General features: G+C 34.7%; 1 protein-coding gene across 15 annotated transcripts in view; it reads left to right on the top strand.

The window, feature by feature from the left end:
* The window catches only part of LOC109046882 (actin-binding LIM protein 1-like), a 37,281-nt gene extending 9,911 nt beyond the window's left edge, over positions 1 to 27,370 (top strand). The window contains exons 2-25 of one of the 15 annotated variants that reach the window (XM_042769441.1): positions 3,112 to 3,246; positions 8,526 to 8,709; positions 8,831 to 8,943; positions 9,794 to 9,920; positions 10,009 to 10,102; positions 11,750 to 11,837; positions 12,436 to 12,494; positions 12,752 to 12,796; positions 13,766 to 13,843; positions 14,464 to 14,619; positions 15,023 to 15,067; positions 15,933 to 15,959; positions 16,199 to 16,328; positions 17,175 to 17,258; positions 17,604 to 17,651; positions 21,733 to 21,879; positions 23,143 to 23,228; positions 23,317 to 23,425; positions 24,155 to 24,216; positions 24,320 to 24,380; positions 24,602 to 24,609; positions 24,806 to 24,880; positions 25,076 to 25,156; positions 26,083 to 27,370. In XM_042769441.1, coding sequence (XP_042625375.1) covers positions 3,112 to 3,246; positions 8,526 to 8,709; positions 8,831 to 8,943; positions 9,794 to 9,920; positions 10,009 to 10,102; positions 11,750 to 11,837; positions 12,436 to 12,494; positions 12,752 to 12,796; positions 13,766 to 13,843; positions 14,464 to 14,619; positions 15,023 to 15,067; positions 15,933 to 15,959; positions 16,199 to 16,328; positions 17,175 to 17,258; positions 17,604 to 17,651; positions 21,733 to 21,879; positions 23,143 to 23,228; positions 23,317 to 23,425; positions 24,155 to 24,216; positions 24,320 to 24,380; positions 24,602 to 24,609; positions 24,806 to 24,880; positions 25,076 to 25,156; positions 26,083 to 26,196 — 2,156 coding nt within the window. In that variant the 3' untranslated portion in view covers positions 26,197 to 27,370. Of the gene's footprint in view, positions 1 to 82; positions 307 to 3,111; positions 3,247 to 8,525; positions 8,710 to 8,830; positions 8,944 to 9,793; positions 9,921 to 10,008; positions 10,103 to 11,749; positions 11,838 to 12,435; positions 12,495 to 12,751; positions 12,797 to 13,765; positions 13,844 to 14,463; positions 14,620 to 15,022; positions 15,068 to 15,932; positions 15,960 to 16,198; positions 16,329 to 17,174; positions 17,259 to 17,603; positions 17,652 to 21,732; positions 21,880 to 23,142; positions 23,229 to 23,316; positions 23,439 to 24,124; positions 24,217 to 24,319; positions 24,381 to 24,601; positions 24,610 to 24,805; positions 24,881 to 25,075; positions 25,157 to 26,082 lie in introns of those variants that run through there. The other 14 variants (XM_042769432.1, XM_042769429.1, XM_042769428.1 and 11 more) reach the window with 14 other exon arrangements.
* Positions 27,371 to 27,812: the final 442 nt, after the last annotated feature.

Below are 27,812 nucleotides of genomic sequence, written 5' to 3'. Positions count from 1 at the left end.
GGCAAGTCCTTGGACTGAGACAGAAAGGGGGATGGGACGGATGGACGGAGGGGAGGGTGGGGGTGGTAGGAGGAGGAGACAGAGGGGTACAGGGGAGCAGGCACGAGCCCGCCTGCCTCTGTTGTTACGGGACACGTTTAGCTTTTTGTAATTTGCGTATTCCTCTTTTATTCATCCATATTAATTGACTGGATTTTTTGTTCAGCTTTTAAATGCTGCATTTCTCCTCTCACTGGATACGACTCCACCAGGGCTGATTATTGATTCATCTTCACTTACTACTGATGGTCATGGTCAAGAAGAAAGGTAATTAAGAGCGTGTGTGTGTGTTGGTGAGAGTAACTGACCATTTATATGTTAGTGTCACGTTTCACATTATTAAGAGTAAATTGTCACTTTCAAAGGTTTACCAGAAATGCATCATGAGAATCACATGCTGTTCTTTATCTGCAGAGATGCTGGATTATCTCACCTCTTATTTAAGGTGATTCTGATGCTGTATTGGTTAAACACAGGTTTAAAATCTTAGTTTATGTCCAGATTGCACCACACGTTTGGCTTTAGCCGCTGTGTGTGAGCAATTTGAACCACAGGAACTGTTATATAAGAGAGTGCTGCAGTCGTACCTGTCAGGTCTACAGGTTATTTGATCAGAGTCATAGATTGTGGGATTGTTTAATAGCGGCAGTCTCCTGACGTTGCTGTTGTTTCAGCAGTGTTGCAGTTTTAAATGGGACGCAAAAGCATGAGGTAGACATGCGCAGCCCGCACCTGTCACCATAGCAACGCTCACAGGAAGGTAAAGTCCATTGTTGTGTCTCGCCTGCAGTGGCCTCTTTTGGTTTTAGGGTGTCTCTTTAAAGATGTCTGCCGCAGTTCATCTGCAGAGACGCAGAGTTTAGGTTCACTTCCAGCATTGTGTCTTTGACTGATGAATACAGTCTTTTTTCAGTACTATAGAGGGAAGACTGCAAGTGTAACATTTTGTAGATTTGTAGGCACAAACAATTTTAAGATTTGTCCTTATAGATTTTTATCCTCATAGACTTTTGGTATTGATTTATTTGAAAACATATTTAGTAGATAATTTGATATATGTATCAAATAAGTAATAATATGATACTGCAGTATTGGCTTGCTGCATAAAAATGTTTGAGCTATGGATGTACATGAGCTGTTCTTACTAAAAGTACTGTGGCAGTACCGAGTGCTTATGTTATGTGCTTAAGTCACCATGTAGAAATAAAAAAATACAAAAAAGGTCCTTGTGAAAATGATTCATAATTCTGTGACCATGTGCACTTTTGTTGATTTTGCACAACTTGGTGCTCATGGTGGCATTTCATTTAGTTAGTTTCTACCAAGTGAGTTAGTTTATCCTTTTTTTTTTTTTCCAGCACAGATGCATTAACTTGATCAAAAGTGACAGTGACAGAGGGGGAAATGGTGTATTTAATTGGTTTAAGCTGGTCCTTAGTTGGTCATGAACTGGTTCAAGCTGGTCCTGAGTTGGTTATAAGCTGGTTATGAGCTGGTTCTGAGCAGGAGCTAGTTGCTTAGGACCATCTTAGGACCAGCACATGACCAGATAACCAGCTGATGTGAAGCTGATGTGATATCAGTAATAGTGTGCTCTCAGAGCTGGAGGTTAACTCCTCTGACCAGCCCACTTCATCATGTGCCACTTAGGAGCTTAATCAGCAGAAATGCCTGCTTGTGTGGAGGAAGTGTTCTATAAAGCATCACTAAGAGTTTGGAAGAAGTACTTGAAGTACAGCAGCTGTCATCTACTCTCCACTCATTCGATTTTTCTATACATGCAAAACCCCTCAGTGCAGGTGTTTTTTTTTTTTTTTTTTTTTTTTTTTAAACATTAGTAAATCATTTATACAGCTTGTAGACTTGAGAACTGTTATGCAAGAGAAATAAGCAAAAGTCACAATTACCTTTTTTTATTATTATAATTTTTTTTACTGGCTTCCATAAGGACTTGGGTCATATCTAGAGACCAGAATATCTCTTTGTAAAGTATAAGCATATGCCATGTTCTTTTTCACTTCAAAAATGTACATTTTACAGTATTTTATTGTAAAATAGCATGAAATGTCCCATTATATCAACTGCAGTTTTTCACCATATAGCATAAGGGAACTTAACCAATTAATAGTTTTTTATCGTAGCATTTTAACAGTCTTCTTAAGATTTGTTGTTGTTTTTATTTACTGTAAATTTAGGTTAAATCTGTAGAACTTAACATGTTATTACTGTATTTTTTACAGTTATTACCTCTAGTTATTTTACAGTTTGTTTGTTTTTCCTCACCATATGCACCATATTAAGGAAAGTTACCAGGTTTTACCATTAAAATTATGATTAATTTTAAAAAAGCTAGTATCATTGAAATCTTGCAATTATATAAAAGCGGGGAAACATTTGAGGCTGGTTCATTTACATTTGATCTCACTGTACTTGTTCCGAACTGTAATGTTTCTAAATGTAATTTCATTGATGTTTTCATGAATACTAAATGTTTTGTAGATAATGATGCTTTAGCTCTGGCAGTGAGAGATACGGCTCTGATCCCACTTTCCAGTGCTTTGTTTGGCCTGGGATGGGAGGGTGGAGAGGGTATGGAAAGGGGGCAGGGGAAGAGATTCTCCTCATAAATATGTATGAAAAAAGTGTGTGTCTGCGAGTCCCACGAGACTCGTACAAGCTAACACACATGCACACACATCCAGCGCTGCTCTGGCCCTGTGACAGGGACTGTGTGTGTTTGATGTTCAACTCTCTGGGACAGAATCAGTCACTCCTCCTGGATTAGTATAGACACAGCTGAGAGGGGGACTGGGCTAGATTGGAGTACACTTAAAAATAAAGCCTCCAAAAGGGGTTTTTCACAGACTAACAACTATTTTGGGTTGCCCAATGAACCTTTCAGTGAACAGTTCTAGCACTTTTTTCTTAGCTTAGTCTTAGCTTTTGTAATATACTGAATGTAATATTTTATTTTAGATGCAGAAGCTCTACACAAGCAGCTCATGTTCCACACATACTTGCACTGTTGCAGTACTGTTACAGATCATGACAACTTGTTTTCTTCCTATACAGTGGCACATACACAGGAAGCTCACCACCAGACGGGGAAGCCTTTGATACGCTGTGCTAAATGTGGGGAGGTGTGCAAGGGAGAGGCATTACGAGTGCAGGCCAAACACTTCCACATCAAGTGCTTCACGTGCAAAGGTGAGTGAGTTAATGTCACTTATGCACATAAATAAACCATCAGTCCCTGTTACATACAAGACATTCAGTGCAATGAAGCCAAATGCTGAATGAGGAAGAGATGTAAATTAGAATTATGATATGAATGGAATATTCAGAGACAGAATCTAATATCTTCAGAAAAGGAGAGGTGTATGCTGGACGTTTACTGTTTACTTAAACTGAGAGCACAACAATTTAATAACATGTCTGGTTCATATTTTACCATGCACAAAATCAAAAGAAAAGCATAAGAAATTAATGTTAGCTACACATTTCTTGACAGGTTGTTTGCATTTGGTTGCATATTCAAAGTGAAATCCTCTCTGTCTGAGATGTTGTAGTTCTGGTTTGCTGAGTTTTTCCTATGAAGTCTGTCTAACACCTGGTTCTACGGGAGTGCTTGAGGGTGCTAAGCACCCCCAAACAAAAGCGAAAGCACCCTCAGATAAAATTATTACTAGCGTATTATTTTTCACCATCAATAAACACATAGACAGCTGCACACACATACACAAATGTGCAAAATTAATGCATAAACACAATCTTTCAAATTATGATATTATTTTCATCATGCTTTCATGCATAGTCGGAGGGTGAACCAACTCTAGGGTAAGGCTAAAAGCAGCCAAATCTATTAAATACAAACATCATAAACATGTCTTTTTAGGCAAGAACCAGACATGGGTGTCATGTAAAATATGTTTAATGGGACTGAATTTGTATTTAATGTGATTACCATTTAATTAAAACATTAGAAATTGATAACGTTTCCTTCCCACGGTTATTCAAACGGCGAAAAAAATATGTACAGAAATGACAATATCACTAACTTTGATCTATCTCACTCTCAAAAAACAAAACTATCATTATAATCACTGAAGCTGTCTACGCTGCGAAATGAATTCCTTACTTACATTGTATGTACATCTGCGCTTTGTTGTTTATGATGAGAGAATTTGCAGAATTCAGTCAGAGAACACGTGCACATTCAACAGAGCTGATAAGTTTCAGTTTTCAGACTCATGTGAACGCCTCTGTTTGGCTATTGCATTCCTAAACTCAACAGAATCATGTGTGATTGGTTATAATCCGCAATACTGTAAAAGCGCCTAAAATTAACACTTTCTATTCACTTACAATTTGTTAGCAACAGACGTAATAGATTTAATTTGTTTGTGCAGAGGCATTTTTGTCCAATTTAGTGGCAATTTAACTTGGAGAGGCAAAGCAGTTCTGCTGTGACTTTGTTTGGAACTATTTTCGTTGGGAAAGGCAGTAGCCTATTGTGTCTGTAAGTTACTTAATATTAACTTCTTGTTTACTCAAACGCATTATAAAACCATAATTACATTTGCAGTCGTGCTGATATTTGGGGGAAGACCAGCACTCTATATGGTATATAAAAGAAGAAAAAAATCACAGGGGATGGAAATTTTACCCTATATCTTGCTTTTACACAGCAAAACGTGCAGTCTAAATGTGCATACAGTAGTCTAACCTATCACAGTGTGTGTGGCTTTTTTATTTATTTATTTATTTTTGCAAAGTGATGGACATACTCTATTATGTTAGATTGCACATCATTGAAATGAAGCCCTATTTGGTTATACTATTTTCATACAGTTATTTGTGAGCACCCTCACAATTTTCAGAAGCACCCTCAGTGATTTGGTTCTGAAACCGGGCCTGTGTGTGCATCTCCTATGACTTATCTCTCCTGCCAGAGTTCAGGATCACTGTGTTATTGTTAAGACCATTATAGATGAGTTCCAGCTTGACCTATTTAGCATAAGTTTCTCAGAAACTACAATAAGTTTTAAAAATAGACCCAACTCACTTGTGTTTGTAGTCAATATAGCATTTACTCTTTATGGACAGGTGAGGTTACCACATGGCAGCAGTGAACATGAAATTCTATAATTTTTCTATAATTAATTTAAGCATTTTAATAATTTTTATCAGAGGGTTAATATATTTTTTTAATCATATAATTATTATTATACAGTTGTGTGTGTGTGTGTGTGTGTGTGTGTGTGTGTGATAAAGTTTGGTCATTAGGTGACGTCCAGGCTGTCTTTCTTGCTTTAGTGCTTTCTTTTGAGCTTACTGGTATAGTGTCATGATTTAGCATGTCACTTCAGGGTCTTTATTTAGTAAGCCCACCAAATCCATCTGCTTTTAACACTCAAGATTATGCTGACACTTTTGTCAGCAACACTTGAGTCACGTAGACCTGGATACAATACAGTCCTACATTACGAAGTTAATCCTGTCATGTCTGAGCTGCGATCCAATTAACCCAGAGACTTTCCCTCTGTCCTGCTGTCCCACTTCAATTAGAGAGAGCAGCATTATGATGGAAGATCTGCACAAATCTGACTGACACAGTCACATCTATTATGTGGCACATGACAAATTTTGGGGATTAATTAACGGAAGTAGCCTTGTATGTATATACACTACCTGTCAAAGTATGGACATTTATTATTACTATTTTTCATATTTTAGATTTATAGTCATCAAAATTATGAAATTCTCTAACATCTGACCTTACTGTGGCCTCTTAATACATCACAGACACACAGAGACAATGACACTGACTGAGGGAGAGATAGAAAAAGAGTGCCTATTTTTGGACTACGGATTTAACAGTTCTTGAATTATAAATATGCACGGTGATAATGAATATGAGATATTAAACTCTTTAGTGTCAACTCTTGATCAAACTACGCAGAAATTAGATTTGAATTTGAACATGACCTGTAGTAATCTGAGCAGATAATCAGTGTAAGAGCTAATCATCTACTTTGTGTTCAACACCCTCAGGGATTATTCCATCCTTGCTGTAAGTCTGTGTAATAATAATCATCTTATCTAATCATCTTATCCCTTCAGAGCAGCATAAACACGACTAGATCATTCCGTTCTTCATTTGTAGACAACCTGCTCACACCCTGCTTTACTTACATAATGTGTTTAAATCATGTGCACTAAGACCAATATGAATAGTTCACTCAAAAATGAAAATTTGCTGAAAATGTACTCACCCACAAACCATCTAAGATGTAGTTTTTGTTTTTTCATGGGAACTGGTTTGGTCAAAATTTAGCATTGCATCACCTGCTCACCAATGGATCTTCTGCAGTGAATGGGTGCCGTCAGAATAAGAGTCCAATCAGCTTATATAAACATAATCAGAAGTAATCCACACGACTTCATAAATTAACATCTTGTGAAGCAAAAAGCTGCGTGTTTATAAGAAACAAATTCATCAAGACACTTAAACTTTAAACTGTACTTCTGTCCAAAAAACGAGTCCATAATCCATAATAATGCTTCCATCAGTGAAAAAAAGTCTATCCCCTGTTGTCCTCTCACATCAAAATCCACCAACACCAACTGTTTTAGATTGTTTTCATCTGTAAATTGTACTTGATCTGTGCATATTTCTCTCCCGATTCAGACAAGATTACTTTTGCACTGGAGAAAGCAATATAATGCATTGAGGCCTTGTATTTTAGCTGGAAGAAATGGTTGGAATTTAAAAAAGTCTTGATGGATTTGTTTCTTACAAACACGCAGCTTTTCACTTCACAAGATGTTTACTAATGGACTGGAGTCTTGTCAATTATTGTGATGTTTTTATAAGCTTTTTGGACTCTTATTCTGACGGCTTTTTTTTAATGAGCATTGTTACGTTGGTTATTTGGTGATGTGGTTCTATTTTTCACCAAATCTGTTCTATGAAGAAACAAACTCATCTACATCTTGGATGGCCTGTGGGAGAATGAAAGTTTAATATCTGAATATTAGATTTAATGAATTCTGTTGCGTCTGCGTCGCCCAGAGATGAAAGTCTGCTTGTAGGAAATGTGCCAAAGGACGTTCTTACCAAGTCCATTACTTTTTAAGTTTTTTCATGAGAAATGTATTAATTCCCTCACCTGCTCACCAGTGGATCCTCTGCAGTAAATGGGTGCCGTCAGAATGAGAGTAGCTGATAAAAACATAATCAATAATCCACAAATAATCCACACAACTTCATAAGAATGTCAGATGAAAGTCCGCCTGCAGGAAAGGTGCCAAAGGATGTTACAAAGTCCATTACTTTTTCATTTATTCATTAGATCAAATGTTTCAGTGATGATTTTCACATTTTCAAAGGAGACGCTGTCATGTTGTTTATTCCCTTTGGGTTGATATTGGTTGTGGTACGTTTTTTGAGATGCTGGTTAACTTAAGGATGTTGGGATGAATATTTTTAAATAATTGTGTCTCTTTTTTGTGTTAAAGGTGCACTTAATACCTTTTTCCACACACATATATATAATATTTATCTCGCTTTATCTGTGAGACATATGGGGTCCCACTGTCCTCATACGGCCCCTGCAGAAGTTTCTCAGTGCATAAACTCTTTTTATCGGAGCGGATCATGTAGAAGGCAATGAGAATCACTAGAGTCAGTTACATAACAGCACTGCAGGGCTCTCCTGCATACTACATATACATTGTACACATCTATTATACTTCCACTCGCTCATTCTCCAAATAGAAAGTGGGTGAAGGAGCTCTTAAGAGCTGAAAATGAAACACAATGAGCTCTAAATGTGTTTAAGATAGGCTATTGGTTCAAATTAGACATTTCAAGGCTTCTGACTATTATGTTTTCTCAAGATCATGGCTGGTCCATTGTCCTCCACTGAGGTTTATTTTTACAGTTGCTATTTCTAGTGCGCCAATTATGTTGCATTATCCTGTTACAAGAACAGAAATGTATGACAAAGAAGCCATTATAACAAAAATCAAAGTTCACTATAAAAAAGTTTTGTCATTGTTTACTTACCAACTGTTCTTTTACTCCTCATTGGGACATAAAATATGATTGTTTGAAAAATGTCCCTGTCTAGTATAATATAAGTGAATGAGGATCAAAAATACAGTAAAACAGTTATTTTGTGAAATATTTTTACAGTTCAAAATGACTGTTTTCTATTTTAATGTATTTTAACATGTAATTTATTCCTGTGATCAAAGCTGAATTTTCAGCATCATTAATCCAGTCAATGTCACATGATCCTTCAGAAATGTTTTTATGAAGCACTTAATCATCTCTTTAATTGTTTTATATTTATATAATATTATTTTATTTTATTATTCTATAATATTTTTAGGAAGGGTGTGTGTATATAACATACCATGATTTAAGATTTTGATAACATTCACAACTTCAGAATGAGTGTTTGTGTGTTTTGCTGTAGTATGTGGCTGCGATCTGGCTCAAGGAGGATTCTTCATGAAGAATGGAGAATATTTGTGCACTCTGGATTACCAACGCATCCATGGCACCCGCTGTAACATCTGTGGAGAGTTTGTGGAGGGGGAGGTGGTGACTGCACTCGGAAAGACCTACCACCCAGCATGCTTTGTGTGCACAATCTGCAAGTAAGAGCCTACGGACACACACACACACTTGCAAACAGACACACACTGGACATTATACAATATATAGTCATAGACATTGCAGAGGAGTTTTAGCTGGGTTCGTATATTTTATGACCTACAGGAAACCATTTCCTGCTGGAGACAGAGTGACGTTCAATGGCAAGGACTGTCTGTGTCAGTACTGCGCAGAGCCCATGTCTCCAGGACCCACCAAAGACGTCGTCGGACGCAGCAGTGAGTGCAGGAACCGCACATCTAAACCACCATTTGAGTGAATTGCACATAACTGGTCAAAAACATGTCTGGGTCATATTTAAATCTAGGAAAAATCATTTAATGTTTAGAAATGTGAATAGTCACATTTCTAATCAAATGAATAAAAAGCTCATTCCTATTTGTGAAATATGGGGAAAATATCAATACAATACAATACCAAATCAATACAAATCTCTTTTTCAGTGGTGAAATGTAATATATATATATATATATATATATATATATATATATATATATATATATATATATATATATATATATATATATATATATAATTCTACCTAGAATTTTTGCATTATTTATGAATTCTTTAACTCCAACATTTGGATATATTTAAGTAGAAATACTATTTTACATTAAATCACTGTAGAAAATAATGAAAAAAAAAATCAAAAGTAAAGCATCTGAACTAACTGTTTTAATGAAAATATTATCACAATTCAGTAGGCTTCATTTTCTTTAGACACAGTGTAATTCCTGATTTAATTCCTTATAAATGATAAATGCCATTGTGTGAGTCATCAGTGTCCTGATGTAATAGATCAATACCCTTAACAGATGCCAAAATTGTGTTCACAATATACTGATTCATGACATTAAATGATCAAGTTGAAGTCTAAAAAATGGTTTGCATGTTTTGACACAATAAAAAAAAATGGCCCAAACGGAGTTGTTCAAGTGAAACTTTAAATCATGTGCAGAATTTAAATATTTTTTTTTTTTTTTTTTTTACACAGGAAAAAGCCTCAATCGAGTCAGACTGTCAAATGAGGTTTTTTTTGTGTGTGTATGTGTGTGTGTGTTTCAGGTTGTGCGGGCTGTGGCAGAGATATTAAGAATGGTCAGGCTCTGTTGGCTTTAGAGAGTCAGTGGCATTTGGGCTGTTTTAAATGTAAGGCCTGTGCCAAAGTATTAACTGGAGAATACATCAGCAAGTAAGATGCATTTATACACAAAATTCATCTATTCCGTCCTAAATAATGGATGATGGTATGCATTGGTTTGTTCTCTGTATGTGCACAGAGATGGCACCCCCTACTGTGAGCATGATTATCAGGTCCTGTTTGGAGTGCATTGTGAAGCGTGTCAGCAGTTCATCACCGGGAAAGTCCTGGAGGTACAGAAACACACACACACAGTTCTGGACTAGTAACAAACTGATCCCTTAAAATACTTTTTTGTGGCTTTTCATTCATGTCTGTAGCTTTGAGCAGTGTTGTTATTGTTAAAGGGATAGTACACCCGAAAATGAAAATTACCCCTTGATTTACTCACCCTTAAGCCATCCTAGGTGCCTTTCTTAAAGACGAATACAATCGGAATTGCATTAAAAAAATGTCCTGGCTCTTCTAACTTAAGTTTTATATTTGCAGCGAAAGGCTGTTGAGATTTTGAAGTCCAATAAAAGTGCATCCATCCCTCATAAAAAGTGCTACACACAGCTCCGGTGAGGTTAATAAAGGCATTCTGGAGTTAAGCAATGCCTAACATTTAGACACCTCAACACCCTGTCAGAATATTTCCATCTTCCTGTTTGAATAGGAAATATGTCAACACAGGAAAGAAAATTGCGTTCATCAATCTAGCTATAAAGTGACAACTTTGTACTCAGTAGTACACGGTACTAGAATTTATTATTATTATTATTATTATTATTATTTTTGTATCGTTTTCAGTTGCTTCGTGCAGTCGTCAGACAGTAATCCTCTGCATTAAACACTTTATGGTCAGAAAAACCGTGTATCCATGTATTTATCTGTGTATTTATTATAGTCTGGGTCATATTTCCTTAATTTTCTTTTTTAGATTTTTCAGAACAGACCTGTGGCCCATTTTGGAGTCCTATCCCACCATTTGAGAATGACTGTTTTTAGATGACATGCAACATGAACAGTATATTTATCGCTTGACAGCATGTATGTCCGATAACAAAACACTTATTGTGACACAGACCTGCAGCACAAAAGCATGTTACACACATCTGATGTCTCACAGATAACCGTCTAGAGTTTCACAACAGGCTCACAGCAGACTTCACAGTATTGCAACAGGAAGTTTCATCCGGCTAACTGAATCTGATTGGCTGTGAGAGAAACAGTTGTCCTTACTCATCACACTTGTGACTGTTTTCCTGTTTGTTATAATGGAATGTGTTTGTGCATCGCTGCTCAGCATTGAAATGGGCCCTGTATGAATTACTTTGAGTAGTTTGAGAGCACAAGAAACTGCACAGGACCTGTAAGTCTCCCTCAAGACTGATTTTTGTTCATGAATATAAAGTAAATAATATTTAATAATAATTTAAAATTGTAAAAAATGTTGTTAAAAACTGTTTTCACTCAAAAATTGCCAGTAAATGTAACAAATAATTACAGAAACAGCAAGTGAATTAAACATGAAATAAGCATTGGTTGTGCATTAATCATTACATTAAAAAATTAATTAAGCATTGAATTAAATGTGAGATTTTGAAGTAGAAAGACTAAAATAGTATTTTTAATGTAAAATGTACTCCAGTAATCTTTGTTTTATTTACAACTTTAAATGATTGAATGAACAGATGATTTCTGCTCTTTAAAGAGAGTCTGCAAACACAGAACATTTCTGTATTATATTTGATAAGCTCGTTGGTTCTGGTCATTTGAATAAAATATGTGTTGTCTCACATGATACACATGCAAAACATCAGCTTCTCTTTAACAGTCTGTTTAAGTTATCTGTAATAGCTGCTTTACGGTTTAACTTTGAGCGTGTTTCTCCACAGGCAGGGGACAAGCACTACCACCCCAGCTGTGCTCGCTGTAGCAGGTGTAACCAGATGTTTACTGAAGGAGAGGAGATGTACCTGCAAGGTGAGTCTCACCCTTTATTATTATCTTTTTTTTTTCTTTTTCTTTTTTTAAATGCTATTTAATTGCTGGACTATATTTAACCAAATTATTCTGACTTAGCCTGTGTTTATTCAATCAAAACTACAGTTAAAACTATAATAATGTGAAATATTATTAGAATTTAAAATATATTGTAAAATGTAATTAATTCCTGTGATGCACATGATCCTCCAGAAATCATTCTAATATGCTGATTTGGTGCTCACAAAACATTTCTTATTACTATCAATGTTGAAAACAGTGTTAATTTATTTTCAGGATTCTTTGATGAATGGAAAGTTTAAAAGAAGTGCATTTATTTGAAATATCAATCTTTTGTGGAATTATGCAAATTCTACTTCTTTACTGTCGCTTTTGATCAATTTAATGCATCTTGCTAAATACATTTTTTTCCAATAAAATTGTATTTATATTTATTTTTAATTACATTGTAGCAGAATGACTGAAGATGTGCCACATAAAGGTCACCTCTGAAAATTACAGTTCTGCTTTAAATTCTTTGTCAAAAAGTGACCCAAGTGACATGACTGAATGACCATCTCTTTCATTGTTTGTACAGGATCAACAGTTTGGCATCCAAGCTGTAAACATTCACTCAGAGGGGAGGAGAGACAGCAGGTACGGTCCTTTCCTTGTCATTCTGAGTCCTGTGTTTACATGTGTGTCCTGTTTTGTTCCTGTCTGTATGTTCTTCTCTGCTAACTCTTTTCTAAAAGTAAACAGATAGTATTGTTAGCTGTGAGGCTGTACTTTCTCCTTCTGGCAGTTTTTAGTAGACATGTCGCTCAAACAATCATTCCGGGAACACCACTATAGATTAGGCGGTTCACAAGCTTGCGTGATGTCCGACCAAACCCTTGTGTCTTCCTCCACAGCTACTGCCTGCGTCTCTAGCTCTCCTCAGCAAAACAGAAAGGCAGGTACTGTACTCGCTGTTAGCTGCCATGGCATCGCATGACCATGTGCTGCCCCCTGAAGGCGGCAGGTTGCAGTGCTCCTCACTTGCAGTTACACTGCAGCTCTCAGACCGCCTGCTCTCAGTTTTAGCCATAAACCATCATTAACATCTGGTTTATTCCATTTCATAGATGCTAGTGCTGCAGAACAGATAGTTTAGCCCAGTTACTCTGCTATTGTGCCAAATAGGCATCGAATCCAGCTAGGCTGCTGTAATCATGCATGGTGCATTTCAGCATTTCAGCATTTCAGTATGCTGAGTAATATCAGATGCACTTGCATTTCGATCCGCAAGCATTTCCTGCCATCGGAAAGATGAAATTGCCATTGACGAGTCTCATTCATTGTGTGGAAGGCAAATGAATGATTTTCTTTACTTTTAGGTTTGTTTAAGGATGCTGTCATCATTTAGCCCTATCCTTCACAATATATATCATTGTTTACAGGTCAAAGTTTTCTTACATTTATATTTGAATATGTTATATTTATTAGAGCATATATATTTTGATGCTAACAATGATTATTATTTATGTATTTATAATATATTTCTGTCGCAATCATTTCAGATTTCTTTTGCATTCTTTGTTGTTTAGGATGAGTCTTAGCCTTGATCAGCTGATTGATTTCTGCAGCATGATTGGCCAGTAGGTCATGAATATTTTAATATATCATAATGGATCTCTTTACAGCCATGTGCAAGCAGGCAAAAAATGTGTTGACATAAAAGTTAAACTACTTTATTGTGATGCACAGTAAAGCATATATAAGTAACACACTCCAAAACAACTCTTCTGGTAAAGGCTAATGCAACATTGAATAATGACGTAAGTGGGGGATATAGTTGTTTAGATGAAAATCCAAATAATGATCTTTTTATTTGTTGCTTGTGTTGAATATAGGTTGTGGGTTCTAAACCTGTGCTTGTTCCACAGCCGACACGCTCGTCGTCCGAGAGTATATGTTCCAGACCTGGTTCAAGCATACCTAGCTCACCGGGTCACACCATATATGTAAGTGCATCAGTTCATCAAAGTGTAAATATATTTCCACAAAAACATTAAGCAGCACAACTGTTTTCAACATTGATTAAGATAAGAAATGTTTCTTAAGTTTCTTGTGAGGATATTAGGTTTATTTGTTTGGGATCACGTGACACTGAAGACTGGAGTTATGATGCTGAAAATCCAGCTTTGCATCCCATGAATGAATTATATATTCAAATAGAAAACAATTATTTTAAATTGTAATAATATTTCACAATATTACCTGATTTTTCAAATATCTATGGCTATTAAACATTTTATTGCAATGTTACAAATTGGCTTAGCCGAGTCATCTTATAGTTTTCTGGTTGTTAAAACAGATCCTAATAGATGGCTTTCTTTCCAGTCACTGTGAATTCTGACAGCAGTGTTGAAATATAAATGTTAGCTTATTAAAGCAACAACTGTGGTAAAATCACTGTTACATAAGTGGCTTTTTGCTTTTTTTGTTAATTTTTTATTTAAATTCTGATGCTCAGACCCTTATGTTGGCCTAGGAAAGGCTTTTTATAGAACTTTATATTTTCACTGCTGTCATGGAGAAATTCAGACATCTGTGACTCCCTGTGTTTGTTTGTGTCCTCTAGGCAAAAGTAGACAATGAGATCCTTGATTACAAGGATTTAGCAGCCATTCCCAAGGTCAAAGCCATTTATGACATTGAGCGTCCAGATCTTATCAACTATGAACCACTTTACACCACCTCACTGGATGAGTCAGAGGAGAGAGAGAGTGTGGGAGAGGTAAAAATAAGTCAAACAGAAGCTCTGTTCCAAGCCCTAGTGACCTTTCTATCTAGACAGCGTCATAGGTCACGTGCTCCAGATGTGAAGACTGGTTAAGAAGGTGAAGTAGGTAGCAAAATTATGCCACATTCTAGCCAAATTCTACAGCGGCATATATATGCACTTAAATTTTATTCATCAGATGAAATTTTCATAGGATATTATAGGATGCTGCCTTAGAAGACAGATATCTAGGTAGTGAACAGGGATGCAACTCACTAGGGTTTGAAACAGCTCTTGAGTTCAGTATAGTATTGAACACAGACTGATACATTTTTTTTTCTGCTTGTATAAAATTGATATTTATGTTGTTTCATACTGACCTGGACTTTATCCCAACACAACACCTTTCTGTTGACAGCTGCAGAGCTCCAGGAGAGAGTGTTCACCTATGCCAGAAGACAGAGTAAGTTAGTCACATGACCTTTCACCTGTTTCACTGTAATTTGCGTGTTATTGGTACGGTTCCTAAATCCCAGACTGGATGTGGACTAGTAGTCTTGAGGTAGTCCAGGAGATTGTATTGAGTCCCATTTGTGATTTTATGATTCAGATGGATGCTCATGAGTGCCCCTTTGTGGCCACTTATCCACACAATTTATCGGCAGATGTTTTTGTTTACTTTTTATAAGTCCTTTAATTTTCAGTGATGACTCTCATTAGATTATCACTATTGTGATACAATAATGCTTTTATGCTTCATTATTGTAATGCATTTTTTTTTTAATAAATAAATAAATTACCATAAATTCAAGGCAATACAACACATATGATGGTACCATGATAAATACTTTATCACATACTTAATTTTTATGAAGAAATAAATGCATTTCTTCAGCCACAATCCATTAAATTCATCAAAAGTGACAGTAGAAACAATTATAATGTAATAAAATATTAAGCAGCACAGCTTTTAGTATTGATAATAATGTACGTAATGAATAAAAAGCCAAAATACATAAATAAATGCATAAAGCAATGCGTAAATACATACATACATGCATGCAAACAAATAAATAAATATGCAAAAACTGAAAATATGATATGATTACTCATTTCTGAAAACTATAATTTCTTAAATTTGATTTTGAGTTTAAATTTGACCCAGGCATCTCTTTTCTGAGATTCACCACCATAAATAAATGAATGAATTAATTAATAGTTTGTTAGTTAGCTCGTTTGTGTATTAATTTCCCCAGTTCAGTGGTGTCCCAGTGACAGTCTAAATTTGTTTACAAAGTTTTCTTTGTATATTTATATTTATTTTTCAGACCAGGTCACCCACACCGACTGCTGAGGTGAGTCATATTTGGAGTTTTATTTTGCTTGCAGGCAAAAATCAAATGATTACATAATATTACTGAATATTTATGTGTTGTATTGGAGAAATGCAGTTTAATTTTCATTCTAAATATTTAATAATTTATTTATAGATTTTGTATTGTAATTGGATCACATCTAGATTTTCAAATTAAACAATAGTGATTTGTTTATTTATTTATTTATTTTTACGGTGTATCTTTCCTGTTTTTTTCAGGGTTACTACGACATGAGAGAACGAATCCTCCACCGGTCGACAAGTCAAGGCTCCATCGGGTCGCCCATTTACAGCCGCCACAATTACACCCCCACCCTGTCACGCTCTCCACAGCACTTCCACAGACCCGGTGAGCTGTGAGCCCTGTCTGCTGTGCTCGAAAGACTCGTATTAAAATTTCATCAAATTAATTTATCTTTTCCTTTCATGGATTATTTACAGTTTTCTAATATAGCACTGTTCTCCTCCAGTGTCCAAATTTAGTTTTAGAATAGAGAAAGCCTATCTCTAAAAACTAGAGCTGGGTGCTCTAACTAGTATCATTTTGAATGACATTTTCATGATGAGCAGTTTTTCACCAGATGTTTTTTGCATACAGATGTTTAACTTTTTTGTAAGTCCCATAATTTTCAGTGGTGATTCTGATTCGATTATTAGATTATCATTACTGTGATAAAATAATGTTGTAATGGTTCGTTATTGTAATGCAGTGGGGTTCTTATTTTAATAAATGACCATAAATTAGCAATACAACACATGCTACCATACTACCATACCATGGGTCAATGCACTTAATTGTGAATTGAATATAAAGCTTAAACAAACAATAAATAATTTAAATAAGACCTTATTTTCTGTAATAATAAAAAAAAAAGTTTATTTCTTTTGATTTTGGTTCAAATTTGCCTCTCTTTTTTTAAGATTAACCCCATAGTTAGTTTTTGTATTTTTTATTTATTTATTGAAAACACTGTGTAAACATGGCTTATTTTAGTTTTTAACTTGATTGATTATTTTATTTATTTGTTTATTTATTTATTTACAAATATCTATCTATCTATCTATCTATCTATCTATCTATCTATCTATCTATCTATCTATCTATCTATCTATCTATCTATCTGTATGCATACTTCGCTCAGCCCTAATTTGAATTATTCTGCCTATTGAACTTTGACCGTGTTTGTGATTGGAGGCACTGAGCCGTCCAGTGGTCGGAGTTCCCCAGGGGGCAGCACCCCTCCTCTCCCTCTGACTCCTAAACATTTTCACCTGCCAGGTACTGTTGGAGTCTTCCAGTGGCCCACTGTGTGTCAATCCCAGCATGCCCCTGTGTCTAAGCATATGTTCACTATTTATAGCACTTTCTGTGTCTGGTTATCTTTCTGTCTTAAAGCAACAGTTCACGCAGAAATGAAAAGTCAATGAAAAGTCTGCACAAACAAACACCACTAACTCTTTGGTAATAGTGTATCAAAACTATATGTGGTGCAGTTGTCAGTTTCTCTGACTTGATTGTTCATCAGTGAATTTTGTATGTGTTATTGTTTTGTTTCTCTGTTTAAAAACCTAGTTCTCTTATTAAGAACTAAAATGAACTAATTTGACTTTTCCTTTCTTTCAGATCAAGGAGTAAACATCTACAGAAAGCCCCCTATCTACAAACAGTATGGTACAGTCATTCAGAATCTTTGAATTCAATACTTTAACTTTCACAATAAATAGATGTTTAGAATTTAGACATACTGTATGCCTCATGATTTATAATATACACTAAAGCAGTGTTTCCCAACCATTTTTGTCTTATGTACCCACACAGCTCCGTATTAAGTCACTTACACCATAATTCATATTATACTGGATATCGTTTAGCATTAGCATTAATGTTATTTAAATGCTTAATATTATGATTCACTTTGTAACCAGGTTGTTTCCTCTGTCTTCAGTGAGACTCTTGGGTCCAGGCACCAACTGTTAAGACCAACTAGGAGTTAGTCAAGTCTTAAAGGGATACTCCACCCCAAAATAAACATTTTGTCATTAATCACTTACCCCCATGTCGTTCCAAACCCGTAAAAGCTCTGTTCATCTTCGGAACTCAATTGAAGATATTTTGGATGAAAACCGGGAGGCCTGTGACTGTCCCATAGACTGCCAAGTAAATAACAGTGTCAAGGTCCATAAAAGGTATGAAAGTCGTTGTCAGAATACTCCATCTGATGGCAAAAAGTGTTCCCGTCGCTTCATATAACCCAGATGAACCCAGTCTGATGGCAGATGGAGTATTCTGATGACAACTTTCATACCTTTTCTGGACCTTGACACTGTTATTTACTTGGTAGTCTATGGGACAGTCACAGGCCTCCCGGTTTTCATCCAAAATATCTTAAATTGTGTTCCGAAGATGAACGGAGCTTTTACGGGTTTGGAACGACATGGGGGTAAGTAATTAATGACAAAATTTTCATTTTGGGGTGTAGTATCCCTTTAATTTTTAGATTCAAATTAGACCAGTTTACCTTATTATGTACCTGAATTTTAAAAATTAGAATATATAATTTTTACAACTAGAACATTTGTCAAAATTAAAGTAATTTGCATTTTTGATGAGAAGCTGCAACTTAAAGGATAAAGGCTTAAATTTTTAATAATGCAAAATCAAAAATTTTAAGCACACCCTGAGGTACATGCAGCCATGGTTTGGAATCACTGTTTTTAAAGGAATACTTCACCTAGAAATGAAAACTTGCCCATTCACTCACCCTCAGGCCATCCAAGATGTAGATAAGTTTGTTTCTTCATCCTCTGCAGTGAATGGGTGCCGTCAGAATGAGAATCCAGACAACTGATAAAAACTTCACAGTAATTCGAAAGTAAACTTAAGTCCATCAATTAATGTCTTGTGAAGCAAAAAGCTGCATGTTTGTAAGAAACAAATCCATCAAGATGTTTTAACTTTAAATGGTCGCTTCTGGCCAAAATACGAGTACATAATCCATAATAACGCTTCCTCCAGTGAAAGTCCATTCCTTGTTGTCCTCTCACATCAAAACCAACATATTTGTTTAGAACTGTTTTGGGCTGTTTTTGCTTGTAAACGGTGCTTATTCTGTGCATATTTCTCTCCTGATTCAGACAAGTCAACTTTTTCACTGGAGAAAGCAATATTATGGATGGATAGAGGACTCATATTTTAGCCGGAAGCAACCATTTCAAAGTTAAAAACATCTTAACCTTTTGTTTATTTCTTACAAACACGCAAGTTTTCACTTCACAAGATGTTAATTGATGGACTGGACTGGACTGGTGTAGATTACATGGGATATTGTGATGTTTTTATGAGCTGTTTGGACTCTCATTCTGACGGCACCCATTCACTGCAGATGATCCATTGGTGATCAAGTGATGTAATGCTAAATTTCTCCAAATTTGTTCCGATGAAGAAACATACCAATCTACTGTACATCTTGGATGCCCTGAGGGTGAGAGAATTTTCAGCAAATTTTTCATTTTCTGTGAACTAATCCTGTAAGTATTGCATTGTGAACATTGCATCTGATTGAGTTCTTAAAATTCTTATCCAAATATTTATTTACTACAGTTTATTGATTGTATTTAAAATTACTTTATAGTTTCATCATTGCAAGCATTAAAGCACACATGTTGAGCAACTAGCTGTTCTGTTTACTGTTTAAGTCTGTTTACACAGTTTTATTCAGCAACTGCATGACATTTAAAACAACATAGTAAATATACAGGCAAGACTGGCAATGTGTACTATGCAAAGACTGCTGCTTGGCTCACAACAGCAGGGCATTTCTACAAAGTGGTCAATAAAAGACAGACCTTAACAGTTAATTGGTAAACTAGTTAACAGCCAAAACTAGCAGCCAGAGAGAAAATCAAGGTCAAGGAATTTCAGAATATTTCACGTCATGACTGTGTATATGTTTGTATGTCATTTTACCATATTTCTGTGTTTTGTTTGTTTGTTTTTATTTGGAAACTGTGAGTCCCTTCACCTTATTAATATCTGCTTGTGTGCCATTAAACACCAACTCAATGTAAACATGTAAGTATTGTTTGAAGTCTTCTCAACTGAACTCATTTCACTATAAATATTAATCAACTGATAAATCAATCATCATTAAAGCATCTTCTCCTAATGAGTGCTTGATGAGCTTTCATTCATATTCATAGATATCAAAAGATTGCAAGATTTTCTAAAGTTAGATATGCATAGTATCAGCTAATGTATTTACTGGCCCCTTATTTCCAGACCTTTAATATCATATTTGCTATTAAAAAAAGATACATTGTTGCATTTAAAATTAAAAATGACAGCCTAGTATTATTGCTTGTCAACAAGTATTGAAATAAAATTGAAAGAAAGAAAAAAAATTGGTTTGGGCTAAATATTCACTTATAATATTAATATATAATATCTATGCCAAAATATTATAAGTTGACAGTTTTCCACTTCCTCTCTGGCCCTTAGAATCGAATTGGCTGTTTATGTTCTTGTTCTTGTTGTTTTAATTAATTTTCCAGCTGCTCCCTGTATGTAAATGCCTTATTTGCATGTGAAATGAGATACAATGCTTTTGCTCTTGCTTACGAGCTGCAGGTTTGCTGTTGAGTTCATATTGTTCTACTCCATCTCTCAATAACCTCCACTGAATCTGTATGTGTGGCTAAATCTGTTAAGATCAGCCTAAAATGATATGGGATCTTGTTAAAAAGAAACTTTAACTGTTCATTTCTATTGTCAAATGCAGTGCTGTAGGTGCTACACACCAGGGTTATTATAGTTAACTAAAAATTAAATAAAACTTCAAATAAAATAAACGTTAACTTAAATAAAATAAAAAATATTTTATTTTAGCTGTTACCAAAGCAACATTTTTCATTTAGCTTTACTTGATTAAAATGACTAAAACTGAAAAAAAAAAAATTATATATATATAAATAAAAAAAGTTTAGACAAATAAAAAACAAATATACAACAGAATTACAAAAAGAAAAAAGAAAATGCACAAATTTAATTAAAAATATAAAAAAATAACAAAATAATTATAATAAGGATAATAGCACTGCTGCACATAGCCAGGAACAGCACAATGTTTTAGCCGAAATTCTCATATTTTACTAGTTTTCATTATTACATCTAGTGTTTAGGTATAATGTGTCTTCATCCATATAATTACAAATATTGTAAATATCGCAGTGATCATTTTTAGTAATCAGTCTGATGTCAGTAAATTAAGAAAAAGAGGGGGTTTTATTTCAGCTTAGTTTCATTTGCCTTCTTCTGACTGTTACTGTATGATTCATAGCACATTAAACTCTTTTACCTCACAGAGAATTTGGATTCTTCATGATAAGACCCCTTTAAAGTTGCTATAGTCATCTGTAGATGGATTCAACAGGTCGGATCCCACTGTGTCTGCCTATTAACATTCATGCTATTTGTTCTGAAGCCAGTGATGGTTTGTCAGATTGCTGCATGGCTTATTTTGGCTGATTGATTTATGATAGAGCTATGCATGTTTAGAGTGCAAGCAGACAAGCAGTAGGTTCTAATATTGAATACTGCTTCTTATATGTTGTAAAAAGTGATTGTGGGATATCAATGGTCTTAAACCCCTGACCATGTGCCACATATGGCTTGTAGTAGGCATTTTCTGCTATCTGTTGGTTAGATGTTGGTCTAGCCACACTGATGGTCCACAGCCTCCCCTCGGTTTATTCAGATTCAGCTGCCTTTGCAGCCCAGAGTAAGTCTGCTGATGACATCATCAAATCAGCCAAATTCCCCTCGGCGTACACCTCTGGTCCAGACTACCCAGCAAAGATAGAGACAGACTGCTGGTCCTCCCCGATCTCCCATGCTGCGCTAGGTACTGTGGACACCCATGATACATCTGTTCCCAAAGTCTCGTTGCTTCTGCCTTAAAGGGACAGTTCACCCAAAATCTAAAAATTCCCATCATTTACTCACACTAATGATTTTTAGACTCCGTATTATTATAATTTTTTTTGTTCTGTAAAACACAATTGAGGTGTGTTTCAAAGAAAAAAAAAGAAAAGAATATTAGTTAGGAATATGTGTGAGTAATGTTTAAATTTTTCAGTGAACTATAACATTGCCGTGAAGATTTAAAGCTGATTTATGAACAGATTTGTGTAGATACAGTAAAATGCTAGTATTACTAAAGCTGCTTCTTCGCTGAAAAGAATGTGGTGTAGGAAAAATTTCATTCCGAAATTGCTAGTAAATTTCACAAATAATTTCAAAGAAACACATTGTATTAAACATGAAATTTTGAAGTAGAAACACTTAAATAGTAATAGTATTTCAGTATAGTATTTTAGTACTTAAAGTGTACACATAATCTGTTTTATTGACAACTCTTTTTTTCATCCTGATTTAGGTACTAATATTTAATATTCAATATCAAACTGAAGCCTTATATACAGTGCTGTCAGAGTTTGTTTATTTTTGTATTATTATGCTGTACTTAAAAAAAAAACAGAATAATACTGAATTGGTTAAAAAATTTAATTACAAAATAATAATAATAATAATAATAATAATAATAAATGCAAGTTTTAAATCGCCCAGCTAACAGAAAACATTCTCAGAACATTCTGGCAAATTATGAGCAAACATTCTTCCAATAACGCTAACACAGCATTTGTTCAAACCTTTCTTGTGCTCTCAAAAAGCTCATTTAAAAAAATAGATTTTTTTGAACATTCAGATTACATTCAGAAATAACATTTTCATAGCTTAATGAGAACATTGACAAAATGTTCTTAGAACATATATCTGTTAGCTGGGCGACTACTGAGATTGACTTCAAAGGTTTGTGTTGTCTCTCTGTCTATGTGTTAATGTGTAATCATTTTTCTTGTAATACACAAGTGATCATTTCATTACTATTCTGTATACTAGTTCTGTAAATATCAGGAGGTAGAAAAAACTGTGATTTATCATATAAAAACAGACCCTGCTTAATGCAGCATTTCTCATAGCACAGATTGGCTAGTCTTTACTCAATCTGGATTTGCTTTTAGGTCTTCTGGTGTGTGTGTGTGTGTGTGTGTGTGTGTGTGTGTGTGTCCTACTAATGTGTTTTTGTTGTGGTGGTGGTGCTCAGGAACAGACGGGAGGAGAAGGTCAAGAGAAGAGGACGAGGAGGAGCACCAGAAACGCAGACAGATTCAGGAGGAACATCTCATCAAGGTTAGGAGATGTCTGTAACTAAAAGATTGATGCAACCTACTCAACAATGCAACACAAAGTCTAAAATGATTCTTGTTTCTGATTCCAGATCCAATCTGGTTTGGGGAAAATGATTCTTAAAGAGGAGATGGAGAAAGAGATGATCAGAGAGCGTCATGCACGGAGCCTGTCAGCACAACGCTTCGAACATGGAAGCAGTAATGCTCCTCAGTACAATAGATTGCATACTAGATGTTCATGTTCTGGATCTTGACTTTCTTCAAGATTAAGGAACAGGGTCATTCAGAATATAATCGAGAATTTAAAATTCCAACTGAATTCCTGAATTTGAATTGAGGTAGCAAATAGGATGCACAATTGTAATTTTAATTTAGAGGGATAGATAGTCCACCCAAAAATGAAAATTCTGTTATTATTTACTCACTCTCATGTTGTTCCAAACCTGCATGCATTTCGTTCCTCTGTGGAAATCAAAAAGAAGATATTTTGAAGAATGTTGGTAACCAAATAGTTTATGGTCCCATTGACATCAATAGTATAGCCTAAAAAAACACTGGAAGCCAATGGGACATGATATGGATGCATTTTTTAGTACATGTGCATGGAACTTTGTCTTTGTTGTTTGATTCTTTAAAATATCTTCTTTTGTGTTTCTCACAAGAAAGAAATGCATTGGGGCAGTAAATGATGACAGAATTAAAATTTTTGGGTGGAGTATCCCTTTAAAGAATCATAATTAATGGAATTAAATAGATATTATATTACATATTATATTTTAAATAAATTTGAACAGTATATTAAAAAATAATGCTTACACTTATATACTTATACACTTATATATATATGTGTGTGTGTGTGTGTGTGTGTGCATTATTGAACTTTTTTTTTTTTCATAGTGAATGTGTACAATATTATTAAAATTGCAGATCGAAATTCACCTTCTAAAACAGGCTCACTGCCTGGATACGGGCGAAATGCACTGCAACGGGTAAGATCCCTTTATTCTTGTCACTCATTATTTAATATAATATAATAATGATAAAAGATTATTCAATCCACTTTGTCTGTTTCTGATGTATATTTTGTTCCAGCCTCAGTCGACTGATTTTACTCAGTACAACAGTTATGGAGACGTGTGCAGTGGGATGAGAGGTTGGTTTCATCCATCTTTTAGTTTAACTTTAATTGCATACATTAATATGTAATGAGAGCAATAATAATCACAGTCATATATTGTGGAAGTAGTATAAATTCATATAGACGATAAAGCATCATGTAGTGCAGAAACTGAGATAGCTAGCATTTCTCAAAGTGGCTATTTTAATGTATAAATATAAAAACATATTTTTTCTTTATTTCTTTCTTTTTAACAGAGTTTCAGGTATGTAGATTACTGTTTTTAATCACTCTGTGTGTTTCCATGTATCCTTATTGCATCCTTATTATAATAATATGTAAAATTCTTTAAAATACATGTTCATACTCATTCATCTTACATGATGTGAAATTAGATTGAAAGCTACAGTTGACCTCTCATTAAGTACTAGCTTCTCTCTCGATTCATGATTTGTTTCTAGCCCTTGCATGATGGCCAGCGTACAGCCACCAGAATGGACAGAGGAGTGTCTATGCCTAATATGCTGGAACCAAAAGCAAGTGTAACATAAAACTAGCATAAAATTATCTGATATTTAATATGATTTTAATTATTAGGCTGTTCAGCATTCAGTGAATTACTTGGATGTATTGTAACTATGCAGCCTGATTTATTGGACCCTACATTTCAAACTTTAAAATGAGTTTGTGCAAATTTTGCATTTTTGAACTGATTGATATGTCTCATTCGGGTATATCCATATGAAATGCTTATGGTGACCAGCCGTAGTCGCTCCAAACTGCCCAGAGATGTGGACAGAACCAGACTAGAGGTATTTTCTTACAGTGTTTGTGCAACAAAACCCTGTATTATAATATATCCAAAATTCCCACTCATATTTAGGCTTTAAGATTTAGGATTTTTGTATTTGAATTGGAAGTTAAATTTCCACCCATTTGGATTACACAGTTTTAACACAGTATTAACAAACTTATAAACGTAATGTGATGCATATTTGTCACTCATACATAAATAAAATCGGTATGAAAGGAGTAAGATTTCTGGAATAGTACTTAACCTAGTAATTAAACTGAAGATTTGACCATATTTTAACTATGTTCACTTTTTACTGAATTTAAACATATTTATGATGATTTTAAGCAATTTGAATCATGCCATTTTGAATTATTATTTAAATAAACTCAAATAGATGCAAACTGTAAATAATTAACATTTAATAATTATTTTTTTTCCCCATTTTTTTAAGTCTGTTTCCACCACAGGATAGATGAATAAATAAATAAATACAATTTTTCAATTCTGAGTTTATATATTTTATTTTTAATATTCTGAATTTTTTGAGGGTTTTAGGGATGAATTGCTGGATTTGAACTCTATAAATTCGCAATTCTGAGTTGAAAAATCTGAACTGTGAAATATAAACTCATTTACAGGGACAAAAAATTCTGAATTGTGTAATAAAAAGTAGCAATGAAAAAAGTATGAGAACTGAGAAAAAAAATCAAAGTCTAAATTGTGATATAAATAATTGCATTTTTTTATTTTTAGTTATTTTTTTAACCTGTGTGGCCTTAGTTTTATTAGTTTGCCTATGTTAAAACCAATCTGAACTATGTCATCCAAATGGATGGTTATTTTATTAATCTTAACATTAAATAATTTAAATACTTAAAATATACTTAAATATTTTTTTGAGTTATTTTTGCTCTTTTTCTTCTTTTTCATCTGCATTTCTAGCGCCATCTGGCTCCGGAGATGTTCTTTGAAATCTTTGGGATGGAAATTAAGGAATTCAACAGGTTACCTCTGTGGAAACGCAATGAACTGAAGAAGAAAGCCAGACTCTTCTAACCAGGATCTACAACATCTGCACACACTCACATGATGTATCACACAGCTGTTTACTCCTCTTCTGTTGTTTCTTGCTAAAACTATAGCCAGAAGAAAGCTCCATGCTGCAATATTATCATATGATGTCAGTTTGTAATAAACAGAGGGTCTACGCATTTCATCTGTATCTCCAAATTCTCAACACTTTATTTTTAGTCTCTGTCGCTTTAATTTCTCTCATCTAGAAATGAGTAATCCTTTTTTGTTCTTTGTTGTTCTTGCACATTTTTGTAAATCATGTTAATGCAGGCCTGATTATCTGAGCCTTTGTAAATTTGCAGTTATAATGCTTTTAATTCACTGTTCCAGTAAAGATTTCTCTGTTAGCATCACTTTAGGTTCTTTGAGGTATTGTAGATGCTACACTGATAGGTGTCTGTTTCTTTGTACCTGTTCATGTACGTTTTGAGTGCATTCAGCGACACTTAATCCATACTAGCACATATCCATGTATTCACCCTTTGCTATTGTACCAGCCTCCAATTAACATCTATTAATTAAAGGTCAAGTGTATCATTTCTGTGCCAACAGCAGCCCTAAACAGAATTGAAAAAAATATATATTGATCACTGTCAAACATGTCCATTTTTCATTGGTCAAACCCTCATCATTGGTTACTGGCTTCTCAAACTGGTAACTTTTCCATTTTATACAGTACCACTAATGGTTTAGAAGTGACACACTTCACCTTTACGCTTTCTATGCTGATTCAATGCTGATGTCCCTGGTATATTGTAAATTTAAATAATAGAATACAAATTTAAGGTAAACATTAACTGCATTTGACTTTTTTTTAAAGAGCGAATACTCAGTCACACTGCCAATTTATTGTATTTCAATTGTATTTCTGATTAAAATTTAAATTTCTCAATGTGCAGCTCAGTAAAAACCAAAGGCATTACATTATATGAGAGCTGTAGTCTACAGCTGTTTATTATTTCATCCTCATTAACCAGATCAGATGTATTATTGTGTCATATTTCTTCATGCAAACTAGAGTGCACTGGACTTCCCGTGAAGCTAGTACAGTGAATTATAAGCTAGACCAAATCAATGAATTCAGCTGAAAACATACTCAATAAACACACATAACTACATTTACAGGTTTGAATAAAATTTGGGTAAATAGAATACATTTCCTTTCTCCACTTCTCTCTCTTTCTTCATCACATATACTCACAAACATATTCATATGTTATGTGTAACTGACTGGAGTTGCTGTCAGTGTTTATGACTATATATTTGTGTGTGTGTGTGTGTATATAATATATATAGATATATATATATATATATATATATACATATGAAAAAAGTTTGATTGAGAATTTGGCTGCATTAAAATACAGTATGTGAGCACAGAGAGGCAAACAAATGTAAAAGGCAATACGACGCAATGACGTCGTAAATATGCTAATTAGCGTATGACATCATACAGCGACTTTTCAAGCGGGCTTTAGCTACTTTCCACTCACTGAAAGAGTCCACAACACAAACATCAGTACGTAAGCGAAGGGTTTAATCAGCTCTGTGATGTTTTGCGTTATTAGTTGGTTTGTCTAACATTTCATCCGGTCTGA

The sequence above is a fragment of the Cyprinus carpio genome, chromosome A13 (genome assembly GCF_018340385.1).
Source record: "Cyprinus carpio isolate SPL01 chromosome A13, ASM1834038v1, whole genome shotgun sequence".
Lineage (NCBI taxonomy): Eukaryota > Metazoa > Chordata > Actinopteri > Cypriniformes > Cyprinidae > Cyprinus > Cyprinus carpio.
This window is presented reverse-complemented; position numbering and strand designations above follow the sequence as displayed.